General features: G+C 54.6%; 1 protein-coding gene across 1 annotated transcript in view; it reads left to right on the top strand.

Annotated features, from left to right (window-relative positions):
• PHACTR3 (phosphatase and actin regulator 3) overlaps window positions 1-17086 on the top strand; it is a 143995-nt gene that overhangs the window by 71302 nt on the left and 55607 nt on the right. The window contains exons 2-3 of the mRNA XM_008161302.3: window positions 11467-11628; window positions 15548-15622. Coding sequence (XP_008159524.3) covers window positions 11467-11628; window positions 15548-15622 — 237 coding nt within the window. The remainder of the gene's footprint in view (window positions 1-11466; window positions 11629-15547; window positions 15623-17086) is intronic.

The following is a 17086-nucleotide window of genomic DNA, read 5'->3' as shown; positions in this document are numbered from 1 at the left end:
TGTCACCGTGTGACTTCCCAGAAAGCATGCACTGTGGACCTGTGGCTTTTGGGTTGTATCCATCTCACTCTTCACTTCCATGAAAATTGCCAGTGGAGCCAGGGTCCGGCCACGGCCCATGGTGAGGCAGGTGGCCATGATGACGGAAGCACAGACACCTGCAGGCATTGGAGCCCAACACCCTCTGCTCTGTGGTGGGAGCTCTCCAACAGCTGCCGCAAATCAACTGCTCGGTGCCGGAACGAGCAGAGCCAGGCAGAGTGTAGGGTGGCAGAGACTCACCCAGTTCAGGAAGGAGGCAGTGTGGTAAGTCCCGGACACCTGCCTTGTTCTGGTGGGATCATCCATCCCCAAAGTGCCTGTACCAGCTCCCCATGGTTAGGGGCTGGGAACGTGAGCAGCGCCTTTCCTTCGGGTTCTCAAATGCTGGCTGACGCCTTGCCAGGCCTCCCTGGATTCTGTTTCAGAGCCTGGGCAGCGAGTTACACAGGATGCATGTGGTCTCTGTTTTCATGGTCAGTTAGCTAAGAGGGACATTAAATGAACACACACATCAACAGCTAATGGTGAAACCAAGATGGCAGCATAGGTAAACACCTAAACAGCTGCCTTGCACAACCACTTCAAAGCTACAACTAAAAGACAAAACGGACATCATCCAGAACCACAGGAAGGCTGGCTGAGTGGAAATTCTACAACTAGAAGGAAAGAGAAAAGCACACTGAGACTCAGAGGAGCTGCGGAAGTAAAGTGCAGAGGTATGGAGGCGCGAGAGGAAAGGGCTGGCAACTGAGGACTCAGTTGTCTTTTTCAATATGGAGGGAGACACAAGCTCCTGACTGCTCTGAAATCCAGTTCCGGGCAAGACTCTGGGGACCCAGACTCATACTGGGGAGAAACTAGACTGTCTGGCATCGGGCGGAACTCGAGGGCGGTTTTCTCTCAGAGGTGCTTACAGTGATTACCGAGGGACACTGAGATCCAGGAGCCTCTTAGGGCAGGGCTGAGAATCAGCCATAGCTGTTTGCTCCGCCCTGTTGATTCCCTGAGACCCCACCCCACCCAAGCTGTGCGCAGAGGCTTTTGCATATGAATGGCCTGGCCCTTTGCAATCTAAAATGACCTAACAAACTGTAGCTGGGTCAGAGAGACTCAGAACATCCAAAAGAAGGCCCAAGGCCCCACAGCAGCTTGCATTGCTTCACAGCTGGGCCTCATCTGGGCACCTCCAAAACCCAAACAAAGAAGAGGAATCTGCAGATCTCTCTGTAGCTCCTGCTGGGTGGCCTCAGGCAGAGGCTAAATTTGCACCTCCTTGGAGATCCAAGAGGTAGTATACCCAGGGGTCAGAGTGGGACCATCCAGATTAAAACTCTTCAGATCCATAAGGGACACACACAGGGGGCAGACTCAGTGAGCACCAAAGCCCCACTGAAGCAAGTCTTGCCCCATAAGGGTGTCTCTAGCAAAGAAGTTCTTCCATCACAGATACAACTGATCCTCAGAGCCAATTGGTCTGGAGGTCAATTCCTCCCAGTGATACCAACAACAATCAAGGCTTAACTACAACAAGACTGTGCACACAGCCCACAAAGGAGTGCACCAAGAGTGTCTACCTCAGGTAATTGGGGAGGCTGAGCCACTGGGCCCTATAGGACACCTAGCACACAAAGCCACTCTATCAACACAGGAAAGCAGCCAAAATGCGGAGACAAATAAACAGATCACAAATGACAGAAATGGAGGAAAGCAAACTACTGGATATAGAGTTCAAAACTACGGTTATAAGATTTTTCAAGAATCATCTAGAAACCACCGATAAATTTAGTGAGACCCTAGAGGATATGAAAAAGGACCAACTAGAAATTAAGCATACACTGACTGAAATAAAAAATAATATACAGAGATCCAACAGCAGATTAGAGGATCACAAGAATCAAGTCGAAGATTTGAAATACGAAGAAGCAAAAAACACCCAACCAGAAAAGCAAAAAGAAAAAATAATCCAAAAATATGAAGATAGTGTAAGGAGCCTCTGGGACAACTTCAAGTGTACCAACATCCGAATTATGGGGGTGCCAGAAGAAGAGAGAGAGCAAGATACTGAAAACCTATTTGAAGAAATAATGACAGAAAACTTACCCCACCTGGTGAAAGAAATAGACTTACAACTCCAGGAAGCCCAGAGAACCCCAAACAAAAAGAATCCAAAGAGGACCACACCAAGACACATCATAATTAAAATGCCCAGAGCAAAAGACAAAGAGAGAATATTAAAAGCAGCAAGAGAAAAACAGTTAGTTACCTACAAGGGAGTACCCATATGACTGTCAGCTGATTTCTCAACAGAAAACTATGCAGGCCAGAAGGGAGTGGCAAGAAATATTCAAAGTGATGAATAGCAAGAACCTACAACCAAGATCACTCTACCCAGCAAAGCTATCATTTAGAATTGAAGGTCAGATAAAGAGCTTCACAGATAAGAAAAAGCTAAAGGAGTTCATCACCGCCAAACCAGTATTATATGAAATGCTGAAAGGTATTCTTTAAGAAGAGGAAGAAGAAAAAAGTAAAGATAAAAATTATGAACAACAAATACATATCTATCAACAAGTGAATCTAAAAATCAAGTGAATAAAAAATCTGATGAACAGAATAAACTGGTAAATATAATAGAATCGGGCATAGAAAGGGAGTGGACTGACAATTCTCGGGGGGAAAGGGGTGTGGGGTGTGCGGGAAGAGACTGGACAAAAATCGTACACTTATGGATGAGGACACTGTGGGGGTAAGGGCATGGGGTGGGGGTGGGAAACGGGTGGAGGGGAGCTATGGGGGGGAAAAGGAGGAACAACTGTAATAATCTGAACAATAAAGACTTATTTTTAAAAAACAGCTAATTATAAATTGCACTGAAGACTATGGCGGAAAAAATAGCAGCAAACCTGACAGATGGGTATGGAGGATGAGACCACAGGGGGTGAATAGGAGTTCGTTGAGGAAAAGTGTTGCCTCCAGAGGGACTGGCATGGGAGGCAGCCCTGTGGTGTGAGAAACGTGGTGAGTCGGAGCAGACAAGAAAGAGCTACAACTGGAGCATAGCGGGGAGGGCATGGTGTGAGGTAAGCTTAGAAAGCAGCGGTCAGGAGGTTGGGGTCACAGTTGGATTTGGTGTTTCATCCTGAACGTCACTGTGACATTAAGTGTGGGAGTGGTGTCAGACCCTGTTTGCCTCGTGAGGCAGGAATCCAGGCATGGGAAAACCAAGGAGGCAGGCGGCTGCAGAGTTGCTGAGGGAGACTGAGGCTGGCCTGGGCCCCCAGGTTAATGTGGGGGGCAGGGAAAGGGATCAGGATCAGAAACTATTCCTTCTCTCCCTCTCCCTTCTTAGAGCGCCCACTGGAACTGTTTCCCTGAAGACATTGCCAAAGGGACCACTGAAGGCAGGAGTTGGCAAATGAGGGCCCGTAGACCAAATCCGCCTGCCATTGGTTTCTGTAAAAACAGTTGCATTGAAGTGTAGCCCTGCCTCGGAACTGGCACGCCATCGACAGCTGCGTTCACCCTGTGGCAGCCGAGTGGGGGCGTCGCAACAACGTGGGGCCATGGAGTCCGAGATATTTACTCTCTGGCCCTTCCCAGAAAACACGTGCCTATTTCTGACCTCACCTAACCGAGTGTAGAACATGTTTCAAAACACAAATCGTTTGGCTCAGAATCTTCCCAGCATTTAAAATGTGTTTAATTCCTCTAAAAAAAAAAGGCTAAAGTGTGCATATTTCTAAAAAAGTAACACTTGTCTGTCCTTAAGCTTTGACTGATGTGCTAGAAGAACCTCATCTCACACCTGAGCTTTAGAGTCAGGGTTGGGCCCTGGCCGGTGTGGCTCCGTTGGTTGGCGCGTCATCCCATGAACCAAAAGGTCACCTGCTCAGGGCACATGCACGGAGTGCAGGAGGCAGCCAATCAGTGTTTCTCTCTCACATCGATGCTTCTCTCTCTCTCTTTCCCTTTCCCTTCCTCTCTCTCTAAAATCAATAAAAACATATTTTTAAAAATTAAAAAAAAAAAAGAAAGCCAGGGTTGGGACTCGGGCGTTGAAGAAGTCAGACAATATTATTTGTCTAAACTGACACTGCTCTGCTGATCTGCTCCTGAAACACTCATTGTTCTCTTCTGTCAAACTCAGTCCTTAGGAGGGTGTCTGGCAAAGCAGTTTTTAAGTCTTTGCAGAGTCTTGGGCATCTCCCAAAAACATTTGTGTATTTGTGTGTGTGTGTGTGTGTGTGTGTGTGTGTGTGTGTGTGTGCGTGTGTTAATCCGCACCCCAGGATATTTTTCCATTGATTTTTAGGGAGAGTGAAAGAGAGAGGGAAAGACAGAAATAAACATCAATGTGAGAGAAACACATCAATTGGTTGCCTCCTGCACGGGCCCAACAGGGTCTGGGCCGGTGAGGAACCTGCAACCAAGGTACGTGCCCTTGGCCAGAATTGAACCCAGGACCCTTTGGTCTGCAGGCTGACGCTCTAGCCACTGAGCCAAATCAGCTAGGGCCCAAAAGCATTTGTATAAGAATTTGTGTGCGTGCAAATACCTGGCGTCCTACTAGGCCCCGTAGCAACGAAGGGCTGGCATGATGCAATGACGAGGCAGCTTTCCCAGGTGTCCCCCCGCTTCCCGGACCCGACCTCTTCATGTGTAACTCCTGGTTCGAAGCTCTGTGCGCTGTGTCTCAGAGCCGCTTTATTTACGGAGCTCAGCTGATTTTCACTTGGAGCACTGGCCATATGTCTGGCAGGCACCCGGGCCCGCTGGCAGAATCACGGGGTTGATACTAAGCAGATGGGCCTTCTAGTGAGATGCGCTGTTTTTTCCACCAGACATGTGAGGGGAAAGAAAGCACGTTAATCACTTTAATAACGTCTTGATTTTTCCACTGGTGTCCCAGGCACAAATGATGCCCAGTTATCTGGTCCTGATTTCAGCATCCTTGCTGGGGAGGGTGGGGAGGGATGGGAGGGAGGGTGGTGCTCAGACAGCTGGAAGAAGCTTAGAGACTTGGGAAAACTTGAGGCCCAACCTCTGCTACGATCTTAGAGAATCCTGTTATCTTTGGAACAGAGATATCGGGGAGGATCTTGTATATTCCCAAACTACGTCGTCATTAACACTACTCAGCAGGAGTGCGTTCCTCGGGTCTATTGCGCCAGCTGCGTTTGACAGCTTTCGTGTGGTTATTGCTATCTGGGCATCAAGGTGTGAATAGGGTTGCCCGGCCCATCTGTTTAGGAAAAGCTGGCTCAACGGACGAATAGGAGTGCTTACTGCAGGACTTCTCAGAGCCTTTCCTCTGATGCTATGTGGTGGGACTCTTCAGGAAAGGCTTTGAGTGTAGACAGTGCTTTCCACCCACAAAGCATCCCCCATGCTAGGGTTCCATGGAACACACTTTGGGAAACGCTGTTGCCATGCCCAGATGGTGAACATTAGATCAGTGAGCCTGAATGCCAGTCCCAGACCCAGCACTTAAGAGCTGTGTGGCTCCGCCCTCAGTCTCCACTTCCTGACTGTGAAATGGAGCTGAAAAGGTCATCCCGCCCCCTAGGGTTGTCTGCTGGAACTCACAAAGAATTCCACGGCCACCCCTGGGACATTTAAAAATCTCATCTACGTCAGGCAGGATCCGACTCACATACTCCAGGGCCTTGCTTCCTCCTCTGTGTTTCTTACACCTCCACTGATGAGCAAGGGAGAGGGCTGCCATCCGTGTTAAGGGTGGCTGCCGGAAGAGGTGACAGCCAGCGGAGGCCTGGTGGTTGCTGAGGAATTGCAATTATTCCGCGTTGAGGGGCCCAGGTGGTTGTTGATAACCACGGACCTGCGTTTCAATTTTGTTTCAGTTTTCATATCTCAGGATGAGTCTCTCATTCATTCATTCCTTCATTCACTCACTCACTCCTTCATTCCTCCAACCATGTGCCAGGCACTGTGCTGGGTGCCAGAGGAGGAGGGAGAGGTGCTGTTCGGGTCCTGGTCTTCGGCACCGGGACAGTAGCGGTGCTTCTGACATGGGCCATCACTGACCAGGGTTCTGATGGGTGTGCTCTCAGCCCAGGACAGCCGGCAGAAGCCCTGGGAACGCAGCCCCCCTCCCCCAGGAGTTGTCCCCTTTGAATGAATTAGCCCTTCTTGCTGCCTCCGCCTGCCCTGCCTGCCCCACCCGCCCCGCCCAGTTCAGTTCCACCATGCTGAGAAGCGACAGTACTCCTTCCTGGATGTGCTCACGTGGAGCCCTAGTTCTGTTCATATTGATCAGTGCTCCCAAGTATCCCCTCTCCCGTTGTTACACAAGAATCTTCCAGGAGGAGTGGACCAGGCCAGGCAGGGATGGTTATGCATCTGGGAGACTTCAGATCTGTTTGAAGATGTGGCTTGGGAGGTCCAGACAGACCCGTCCTGGCGGCGGGGCGGTTAGAACGCCCAGCACTTGCTTTGTAGACGCCGTCAAGCTGTGTCTTGCAGCCGGGACATGTGCCACTGGTCTTTTGGACCCTAAATGCCCTGACTTTACCACAGTTGCTGCTATAATGACCTCTGCCCTCCCTGCTTCTCCTCCCTCATCCTGTGTCCCTGACGACAGTATCTGTTCCCTGTGCTCTAACCAGGGGTCAGGATAAGGGCTTTGGCCGCATGACCTGGGGAAAGAATTTCACTTCTCTTTGCCTCCATTTTTGCCTTTGAAATGTGGGCAATGAAAACAGTCACCTGTCCTCTAGGGTCTGGGTGGGAACGGGACGAGCTCATCCATGCTAGGGGCTCAGGGCACAGCTTGTCACACGCACGGGCCATGATGGTGGCAGCAAAACAAAGCTTGGTCTTCCCGGTCTTCCATGGGCGTCCATGTCTCCCCTTGATCCCTCTCCCTGTTCCGAGGAGGACTCTGCTTTGGTGATATCTCTGGTTCCCTCCCTCCTTTCTCCACTGGCCCCACTGCCCTCACCTGCCTGTTGCCTCTCAACCAGCCTCCCTGCCTTCGGTCTTGTTCCCCTGCAATCTGCCCATTGCCCCAACATTCTGTGAGGCCTTCCCACAATGCTAATCTCACAGCAGATTCCCCAGTGATTCCTGCACCCTCAGGGCTCCTGTCACGGCCACACACAGCTCCTCATGGCCAGGGCACAGCCTCGCTCCATCCCCTCCATTCCGGCAGCCAGGCACTCCGGCCTAAGAGTTCTCAGATTCAAGTGCACAGACCCTGCCAGCAAATTAGTATATGAAGGACAACATGGCCTCGTTATTTTTCTCATGTATCAATATGTGTTTAATTAAAAGATTCTTTTCTTACTTTGAGATTATATCCTTCCTATTAGTTATGGATGCTAGTTTTGTGTATGTTTATTTGTGTGTGTGTGTTGGTCATTAGTCAACACCATAGAAAGTTGGCATCTCACTTTTATGCATGGAAATGTTACTCAACCTCAGGCTAGGGACATCAGCTCTCACTTCCCTGCATTACTCCCCATTCTCCAGTCACAATGTCCTGTCAGGCTTTGATGGATCTGCACCTTTCATTCAACACCTACTCAATCTGCAAGGCCCAAGTCAAATGCCCCCCTTCTCAGAGTTTTCAGAACTGCTTCTCAGAAGTGTTTGCTCTGCAGTTGCAATCCCCGTCTATTCTTCCTGCTGATTCCATGCACAGGTTCCCCTGTGGTCAGTGAGCCACCAAAGCAGGGAGTCCGGCACCACTTCCTTCTGCGTCGGGGCAGAGACGGAGTCAGGGAAGACACCGAGGCCACACGCTGTTGTTCCTTATCCCGGCTTCTCATTTACAGCTTCAGTAGCGCATGTCTGTTTTGAGGGGTACCTCATTGTTCCCTTGTTCATTGTCTTCCTGCTCCCTTGATAAGCAGGTGAGCTTCATGCCACGTGAGACAGCACCTCGTGTTGACTGGATTCAAACTCAGCACGGCCCTGGTGCACAGCGGGCCTCCGCTGATATTGATGAGTGAGTTGGTGAGTGAATAAATAAACACTCAGAAATCATGTTCCAACATGTCTAATACAGATGGTGCCTGTCTCCCGAGAGGCCAGCCATGCAGCACGTGGCATTGGTGCCTGACCTGTCTCCTTCCACTGTGCTTTAAGGCCAGGTGTCCTGGGGATGTGGAAAGAGGAGTCAGGGTTGGGTCAGTGGTCAAGAGGCAAGAAAGCAGAAATGCCTGGCATGACTAAGGGGTGGACTTTGGACTCAGATGGACAGGGCTAGGTCCTGGCTCCCGCACGAGCATCCCAGGTTCACAGGTTGAGCAGGTGTGTTTATTGGAGCACTTCATGGGTACTGGGCATCGGTGAAGATGCCAGGGACACAGTGATGGGCAAGACAGCCACGGTGCCTGTGCTCATGGAAAAATAACAATAATCCCTGCACCCAGGATGATATCAGAGTGGCCATGGCTGGGATGGAAGGGAATATTATAAATAAGAGAGTTGGCCCTGCGCCAGGCTTGAAGATGAGCTGTAAGCTCAGTGAGTGAGGCTGTGGCATTGGTGTTCCTCGCTGCCTATTCTAGAACGTGCCTGACTTGCAGGTTTATGGGATCCACCAATGGGAGGTGGGTGGTGTTGGGTACTGGGGACGAGCTCCAGCTGCCCTGAGCCTGATAGGGGACTGGGAGGGGGCGGCGCCTGTGCCTTCAGCTCGGTGCGTAATGTCAGCAGGCGCCCACCGATGTCCCATCCTTCGCCTGGGCACCCAGGGCCCTGCCTGCCCCGAGGCTGTGTGTTGTACCTCCTCACGCCCCTGTGGAAACACTTTCATTAATTAACGGCTAATGTATCACAGGCAGCAGAGGTGCCGGGACTTAGCACCTGAGCTATTTAGAGGGCAGCGGGCCTGCTAATGTATCTTCCCCGTGGATCCTCCCAGGGTGAGAAGGGCAGGGCATTCCCTGGCAACTCCAGAGACACTCAGAGATTCAGAGGCCGCGATGGAGGGAAGCGGCAGCATGCCCAGCCCGCCCTTCTCTAGGGGCACACATGTAGGGGTGCATGCACACCCACCCAGGTATGCACATGCTCACCCACATACGTAAGTGCCCGCCATGCAGGTCCACACATTCCCACACACCCCATCTCCTACATACCCACCCACACACCCACCCACATTCATACCCACCCTCAGGCGTGCGGAGCCTACTCCATGCCCAGAAGGACCCAGGCCCACCTCCGCTCACTGGGACCCCCATGCCCACAGTTGTTGACACACTCGTGCCCTCTCTGCTCTCAGGTGTTTATATGGAATTCCTGCACTGAGCGGCACAGGCTTGCTCCTGAACTTTCTATTCTTGGGTTGCCAGTCACAGTGTTCAGGAGCCCTCACCGGCCTGGCCCTGGCCTGAGCCACCTGGGGAGGTGGGGAGCAGGTGTGTCCTCTTTCAGACCCCTGGGCTTGGGGGTCTGTGCTTCCTGATGAGAGCAAGCCCCGAGGGGTCCCCCAGACTAAGCATGCTGCACGCCCAGCACATGAATGAATCAGGCCTTTGGAGCAGAAGGTCCCCAGGCCCTCACGGCTGCATTCTTCCTCCAAGCACTTGACCTCACTCTTCCTGCATCTGGTGACCTGGCCCAGGGGCTCAGCAATGCAGGTAGCAAGTGGGGTGGGATTTGTGGTCCGATCTGTGGTCTGTCCTTTGTGCTGCTCCTTTCTGCTTTGCCCACCGGGAAGCTCAGAGCTGCCCGTGTGCCCTCCTCTGGTGCCCGTGTGAGGTCTCTACCCCTGGCCGCTGTGGCCCCATCCAAATCCCCTTTCTCTGGTTTTCCTCCATGTTCATTTTACCTTGTTAGGCATGTGTTTCTCATACCTGCCACCCTTCCTTGGTGGACCAGGCGAGGAGGTATAAAGAAAGGGGTGATAATGCTCCATCATTCCCAGCTCATCTCTGGGATCTTGACTTCGTCTTCAAATGAACCCCCGGCTTGGGGAGACCTGGCCATGTCTGCAGATTATGCCCACAGTGCCTTCAGACAGCCAGCGCTCCCGGAACAGGTGGCACTGGCCGTTCCGCTCCATCTGGCGCCTGTGGGCGCAGGAAGGAATATCAGGGAATAAACTGTCTCCAGGAAAGGAGGACCGGCTGCATCCTACACACCTGGTGAGGAGCTGGGGCAAGGATGGAGGAGGGATCCTGCCTGGCACCCTTGGGTCCCCCTGGCTTGATCATCCCTCTCCTGCATGTCCCAGGCTCCTACTGGGTGCAGGGCCTCAGATTACAGCAGAAAACAATGGAGAATGTCATTCCTTTGGTGCCTTACTGGTTGCTGAGCCTGGAGGGAGAGGTTCCGAAATAAGACACCCAAGTTTGTCCTGGATAAAATACCTCCCACCCGGCCAGGGTTGGTCTATGGACCAGCTGTGGCTGCAGCCCCTGCACACACGACTCATGGTCAATTAACAGAAAGAGAGAGAGAGAACACACCCGTTGGCCTGGCCCCGTTGGCTGGCCCGTCCTGACTAGTGTCCCATTGTCGACTCCCGCCCTGGGTGATACATTGCCTTAGTCATGTTTTGTTTTCCATTCTATCTTAAAAAAAAAAAAAAAAACCCTCTCATACGGCCTGTGGGGAGCCCACGCCATCCTCTCTCCCAGTCCCTCTTCCCCCCGCCCCCACAGACTGTCCCTGAGACACAGCAGGTGTCTGCTCACACCGTCTGCTTTATCTTCCCAAGTCTGTGCATGGTTCTCAGAAGGAGGGACGATGACCCAGCGGCACCCTGTCCACGGGCATGTGATTGCCACCAGTCTCCTGTGTGGCAGCAATGCTGTGAGCTTCCTCGGCCCCGTCTCTCTGCTCCCTGCTGAGCGTGCCAATGGCCTCATTTTCTGAATGAGGAAGGGATCCGGTCGCTTCGCTCTGTCCACTCCTGGACTTAGTCATTCTCCGCTGTCCACGAGGAGCATGGCCAGGCCTGCCCGGGGCCGTGGCAGAGCTGGCAGCCGAGCGGGCGGGGTGGGTGCCAGCTCGTTGCGGCTCCTTGGTGGCCGTGTGGGTCACTTCTGGAGCAGGGGCCAGGGCTGGACCTCACCTGGGACAGGGGGAAGACAGACTTCCTGAGGAGGCCAGGTCAGCTGAGCAGCTGAAGGGCACAGAGCACAGAAGCAGTGGCAGGGCGAGCAGCACAGGTGGAGGGCGCAGCACGAGCAAAGGTCCTGGGGTGGGAGAGTTCCGCCCTGGAACTCTCTGTCTTCAGATTGCTGTGCTGCAGGCAGAGTCCGGTTAGGGCTTCCGGTGGGCTGTGGGGGGGCTGCAGGGGAGGGGCTCACAGAAGGAAAATGAAACACACGCTCTCTGAGGGCTGGCACGGGCCACCCGGGACACGCCCGGCTCTGCAGAATTGCAGTGGCTCCTCAGGGAGTCATGTGGGATTGGTGACCCCTGAGCCCCCTCGGTGTTGTCTTACAGATGAGATGGACCCCACGCCCCCAGTGCGCTCAGAATATCTGGTCTCAGGGATTCGCACGCCCCCTGCCAGGAGGAACAGCAGGCTGGCCACCCTGGGCAGGATCTTCAAACCCTGGAAATGGAGGAAAAAGAAAAATGAAAAACTGAAGCAGACGACGTCCGGTGAGCCCTGGGAACGTGGTGGGTGTCATTGTTGCTGTGCTTTTTGTGGCCGATGTCCCCCCAGCCCCACACGGGACGGGCTGCCGTGGCCTCTGACAGCCAGGAGCTGCTCAGCCTCCCCGGGTCGCTCCCTCCAGCGGGCCTTCCAGGCCCATCCACCTGCTGGGACAGGTCAGCACCATGACCCACTTACCACCCAGACCCTAGGGGCACACACGTCACCCGGGACCTCGTGAAAAAGCCAGGGCCAGGCTGCGCCGAGACCCTGGCTTGTCACAAGCTCTCCTGGCTGACCCGCCCTCCCCCTGCCCCCCGAGGAACAAGCACCCAGCCTTCCTGCACAGGAACCCACTTTGACCACTCTGGGCCCGGGGCCCCCAAGAGCCCCCTGGAGGTTTGGAGGGCGGCCCTCGGCTCTGCACTCTTCCTGAAGAGGCTCCCTGCGGGTACGGGGGTACCGTGTCCCCATGCCCTCCCCTTAGAGGACCTGCAGGTCCCCCACGCACCTCCGGCTGCTCCTCTCACCTCGGGGGAGTTGTGCCGCTGCCCCCGCAGGCACACTGGGAACTGTGACAATAAGACAACCGATAGAGGGCGCGTGTGGCCGCAGCGAACTGGCCATAACAGCACATAGCAACAGAGCGCGTTCCTAATGCACAGACTCCGCAGCACCTGTGGCCAGTGCTGTTGCTGCGACCTGACCTGCCCGTTAGGGAAGGACAGGCTCAGAGGGAGGACGCACTCGTGGGGCCAGGCGCCCGGAGTAGCCTGGCCGCCCTGCTCAGTCCGGCCCCTGGACCACAGCGTATCCGTGGTGAAGGGAAGGTCGGCCTTGAGAAGCAAACCCAGGGGAGACAGCATCTCACCCACAGGCCCTCGCTGGCGCCTCTCAGCTCTGCTGGGAGCCATTCGTGAGCGGCTGCTCGTGTGCCATCGGCTCCGGCCGTGGGGACTTGCCCTGGTGAGTGCTTGGCTCGGGCCGTTTGCCGCTGAGGTTTCGGGGTCTCCATTTCCTTCCCGGGGCTCAGAGGCTGCCGGAGACAAAGCCAGTGGGGGACCGCTCGTAGTAGCAGTTGGTCCTCCTCTCACCTTTTTACACTTTTTACGTAATTATTATTAGTTTTGTTAGTCCGCACCCAAGGATATTTTTTCCATTGATTTTTAGAGAGACTGGAAGGGAGAGAGGGAGGGAGAAAGGGAGAGACAGAGGCAGAAAGAGAAGCATTGATGTGAGAGAGACATATCGATTGGCTGCCTCCCACATGTGCCCCGACCAGGACCTGGGATTGAACCTGCAGCCCCAGTATGTGTCCTTGATCAGGAGTCAAACCTAGACCCTTTGTTGTTTGGGGTGAGGCTCTAACCACTGAGCCACCGGCCAGGGCTACATAATAATGTTTATTTATTTATTTTCTTTATTGATTAAGGTATGACATATGTGTCCTTATCCCCCCACCACCCCCCTACATGATAATTTTTTTAACCACCCACGAAGTTGATTGACTAATTCTTCTTGTCCAGAATGAGAGCAACAGACACCGTTATTCAGCGAACCTGAGTGCAGGTACACAGCAGCTGGTCAGCCGGGCCCTGCCCGCTTAGAGCTTCCCCTGGTGTCCGGCACAGCCCGGGAGCCATCACGACTCTGGTGGGGCCTCACAGGGGCTGCGCAGCTGCTGGGGCAGAAGTGGGCAGGGTGGGCAAGGCTGGGGGTGGGTGGCCTGAGAAGACGCAGGTGAGGAGGTGACATTGAGCTGAGACGTAATTGGTCCCCTTGAGGAAGGCAAGGAAAAACATTGTAGTGGTGGGAACAGCCCATGCAAAGGCACTGAGTTGGGCAAGAGGAACATCATTTCCTTCCTTTAGTCCAAGTTCCCATCCCGTTCCCTGGGGCCTGCAGTGTGGACAAAACTAAAATCTGAACTCAGACTTTGGGAGGTGCCATCCACCCAAGAAAAGGGAAGAGCATCAGTGGAAGTCCTAGGGAGCCAGAGCAAGGTGACCTCTGTGACCTCAGGGGAGCCCCTGACACTCTCTGGGTTTGACGGCCGCAGCCGTGGGATTGGAGAGGTGAGCTCTGCGTTCTAAGGACACCATGCCATGAAGAGGGGCCTGCGAGGTCATCTGGACGCTGTGCGTCCCTGCAAGGGCATGGAGGGCTCCAGCTTAACCCTGCAGGAGTTCCCCACCTTCAGGCCATTGTCCAAGCATTCAGGAATCCCAGGAACTGGATGCATTCATTTACTTCTAAGCCAGTCTTCCCCCACAGTGAGGGATGTATGTTCTTCAGCATATCAATCCCTGGTTTCCCAGGCAGCCTTGGTTAAGATGAGATGAAGTCAAAACAAAGGTGATTTAAAGAACAACATGAAGCAGTGATTGGGGTGGGGTGAGGATCGGGCTGCACCTGGAAGATGGCTCTCAGAGTTCTGGGAAGCGGAGTCTGAGCCCCTCGGTGTTGTGGGGGCTCGGGCAGTGGGCACCCCGTCTCCTGAGATGGGGACAGCAGACCCTCACAGCTGCACCTCAGGTCATTGGGAAGACCGCGCGTCAGGGAGGTGACACCTGCATCGGAGCTGGCCCCGAGCCACCCAGTGCTGGCGGGGTGATGGGTCCCCGGCGCTCAGACCTCACCCTCGGGCTGCTCTTCCCTTTTCTCGGGTGGATGGCACCTCCCAAAGTCTGAGTTCAGATTTTAGTTTTGTCCACACTGCAGGCCCCAGGGAACGGGATGGGAACTTGGACTAAAGGAAGGAAATGGTGTTCCTCTTGCCCAACCCCATCTTCTCCCTGAAGTCCCTGGGACTGTGATTCATCCTTCAGTCAGCAAGGCCCCCCCCACCCCCACCCCCGGGAGCCGCAGCCCCACCCCGGGAGCCGCAGCCCCAGGCCTTCTGGTTCTGGTGGGAGTTGGTCATCTGTCCTCCCAGCCCGCTGGTCCTCAGGCAGAGGCCCTGCCTGGTGCTCCTCTGTGCCTGGGGCACAGCAGATGCTGAGAAAAGGCTCTATTGGTGGGAATCCACTGAGGAACCTCGTTTGCACTGCTGCTCCCTGAAGGGGCTGAGTTGGTTCTGCTCCCCAGTGACACCCCCACACACTTGCTCAGCACCTGACACATAGTAGGTGCTCAGTCAGTAATTGTGAACAAATTAAATAACTTTGTTGTCATTACCTGTTTGTCCACCGCTGCTGGACTTCAGGCTCCGACAGGTGGGCGGCTCTGGTCCCCTGCAGCTGGCGTGGACAGTGCTTGCACACACGGGCGCCCCGCAGGCCCTCTGTGGCCCAGGCTTCACAGCCGGCTCTGTCTGCGTCTTTTAAAGAGAGTCCGAGAATCACATAGGCTTGTACTTGGAAACTGGCTCGACTGTGGGCGAGTTTTCTGGACACTTAGAGAAAAGGAGGGAGAGCGTCGGCGAGTTGCTGAGTGCTGTGCTCGGGCTGGAGGTGGGAGGGCTCTCCCGAGGAGGAACTGAGAGCTTTGCTGGGGTCTGTGGAGGGGGGCCAGGTCCTCCTCCTCCCTGGTCACCTGGTGGACTCTTCGGAAGCATAAGCTGGGGATACAGGGAAGCTCTGGGCAGCAGAGGCAGACTGTGAGCAGAGAGTGCTCAAGGAGTGTTTAACTGATAATAGGAACCGAGGAAAGTGCCCCAGGGCGTTGGGCAGAGAGACGAGGTTCTAGCCGGTTAATTAAGGAGCATTTGGTGGAGGGCAGAGTGGGCAGTGGGGGCCAGCTGAGAGAAGGGTGTCATGTCAGGCTTGCTGCTCAGGTGCGATACCTGGCAGTTGGTCAGTGAGAAAGCTTAGGGTTTCCAAACAGGGGGCCCCAGGGACCAGGCCCTCTTACCCCACCTCCTGGGCCTCCCTGTGTCTTCTGGAGGCCCTGCCCTGACTCACCCGGCTGTTTGTGTCTGTGCAGCACTGGAGAAGAAGGCCGGCCGGCAGGGTCGGGAGGAGCTCATCAAGAAGGGGCTGCTCGAGATGGTGGAGCAGGGTAAGTGGGGGGCAGGGCAGGTGGGGGCAGGCTAAATGGGGGCAGGGCAGGTGGGGGGCAGGATGAGTGGGGAGCAGGGTGGGTAGGGGGAGGGTAAGTGGGGGCAGGGTAAGTTGGGGGCAGGGTAAGTGGGGGGCAGCAGGGTAAGTGGGGAGCAGGGTGGGTGGGGAGAGGGTAAGTGGGGAGCAGGGCGGGTGGGGACAGGGTAAGTGGGGGACAGGGCAAGTGGGGGGCAGGGCAGGTGGGGGGGCAGGGTAAGTGGGGGCAGGGTAAGTGGGGGCAGGGTAAGTGGGGGCAGGGTAAGTGGGCCAGGGTAAGTGGGTAGCGCTGAGCCCAGGGACACAGAAGGGCGTCTCTCCTGGGCCCACGTAGCCCGTCGGGTGGAGTGGAAATTGGAGAAGTCTGGCGTCCTCGTGTGGCTACTGGACCCAATGGGCTCGGTGGCTGCGGGAACTGCCGGAGCCCGGCCCATGGGCTCAGCCCCCAGGCCTCTGAGAGCTGAGGGGGAGTTGGAGGCCCCTCCCCGGGCACAGCTAAGAGCCGTCTCCTTCCCTGGGAGGCCTGGGGCTTCCCGCTGAGCAGTGTGTGGGGTTTAGCTGTGGCTCCTCCCTGAAGTGGTAGCAGTGGCTTTGTTATTCAACCCAGTTTGAATGTGTTGCCAACAAACCTAACTTTGGATCTTGGAGAAGTGGAAAAAAAAACACAGAGTTAAGGCCTATTTATCAGTTATACCAGTGGTCGGCAAACTGCGGCTCGAGAGCCACATGCGGCTCTTTGGCTCCATGAGTTTTTAGCAAAGGCCAGCTTAGGAGTACCCTAATTAAGTTAATAACAATGTACCTACCTATATAGTTTAAGTTTAAAAAATTTGGCTCTCAAAAGAAATTTCAGTTGTTGTACTATTGATATTTGGCTCTGTTGACTAATGAGTTTGCCGACCACTGAGTTACACGATGTGATCGCTGCGAATGAAGACTCGATACACATGTGGATTGACTCAGGCGAGTTATTTTTACTGCCACCTACCGCTGCCGCTAGCATTTATGAACCACCCTGACGGCACGGCACGCCGGTGCTGCGCTGGGCGGGGGCCCCTTATCCCTTTGGTCCTCACAGCATCCTGGCCGGTGCGTCCTCCCCGGCGTGCAGGTAAGCAATGAGGTGTCGGAGGCGGCCGCCAGGTCACCCGCCTCTGGGCCCCGACGCCGTCAGTCCCGACCTGGGGGTCTTCATCGTGATAGCGTCTGTGTGGCCACCTGTGTTTGCATCTTTGAGAAACATCGGTCATTATGGATAGCACCGTTCATCCATGAGATTCCCGAGTTCCTATCTTCCTCTCTCTGTGATACCAAAAGGCACCGGACGGGGGTCCCTGGTGTCTCTGGTCCTCTGACACCCCTGGGCTCAGTGAGGGGGTTCACAAACTTCATTCTCGGGAGCTGGGCAGGCTCTCCGTCCTGACTG

The sequence above is a fragment of the Eptesicus fuscus genome, chromosome 12, assembly GCF_027574615.1.
Source record: "Eptesicus fuscus isolate TK198812 chromosome 12, DD_ASM_mEF_20220401, whole genome shotgun sequence".
Lineage (NCBI taxonomy): Eukaryota > Metazoa > Chordata > Mammalia > Chiroptera > Vespertilionidae > Eptesicus > Eptesicus fuscus.
This window is presented reverse-complemented; position numbering and strand designations above follow the sequence as displayed.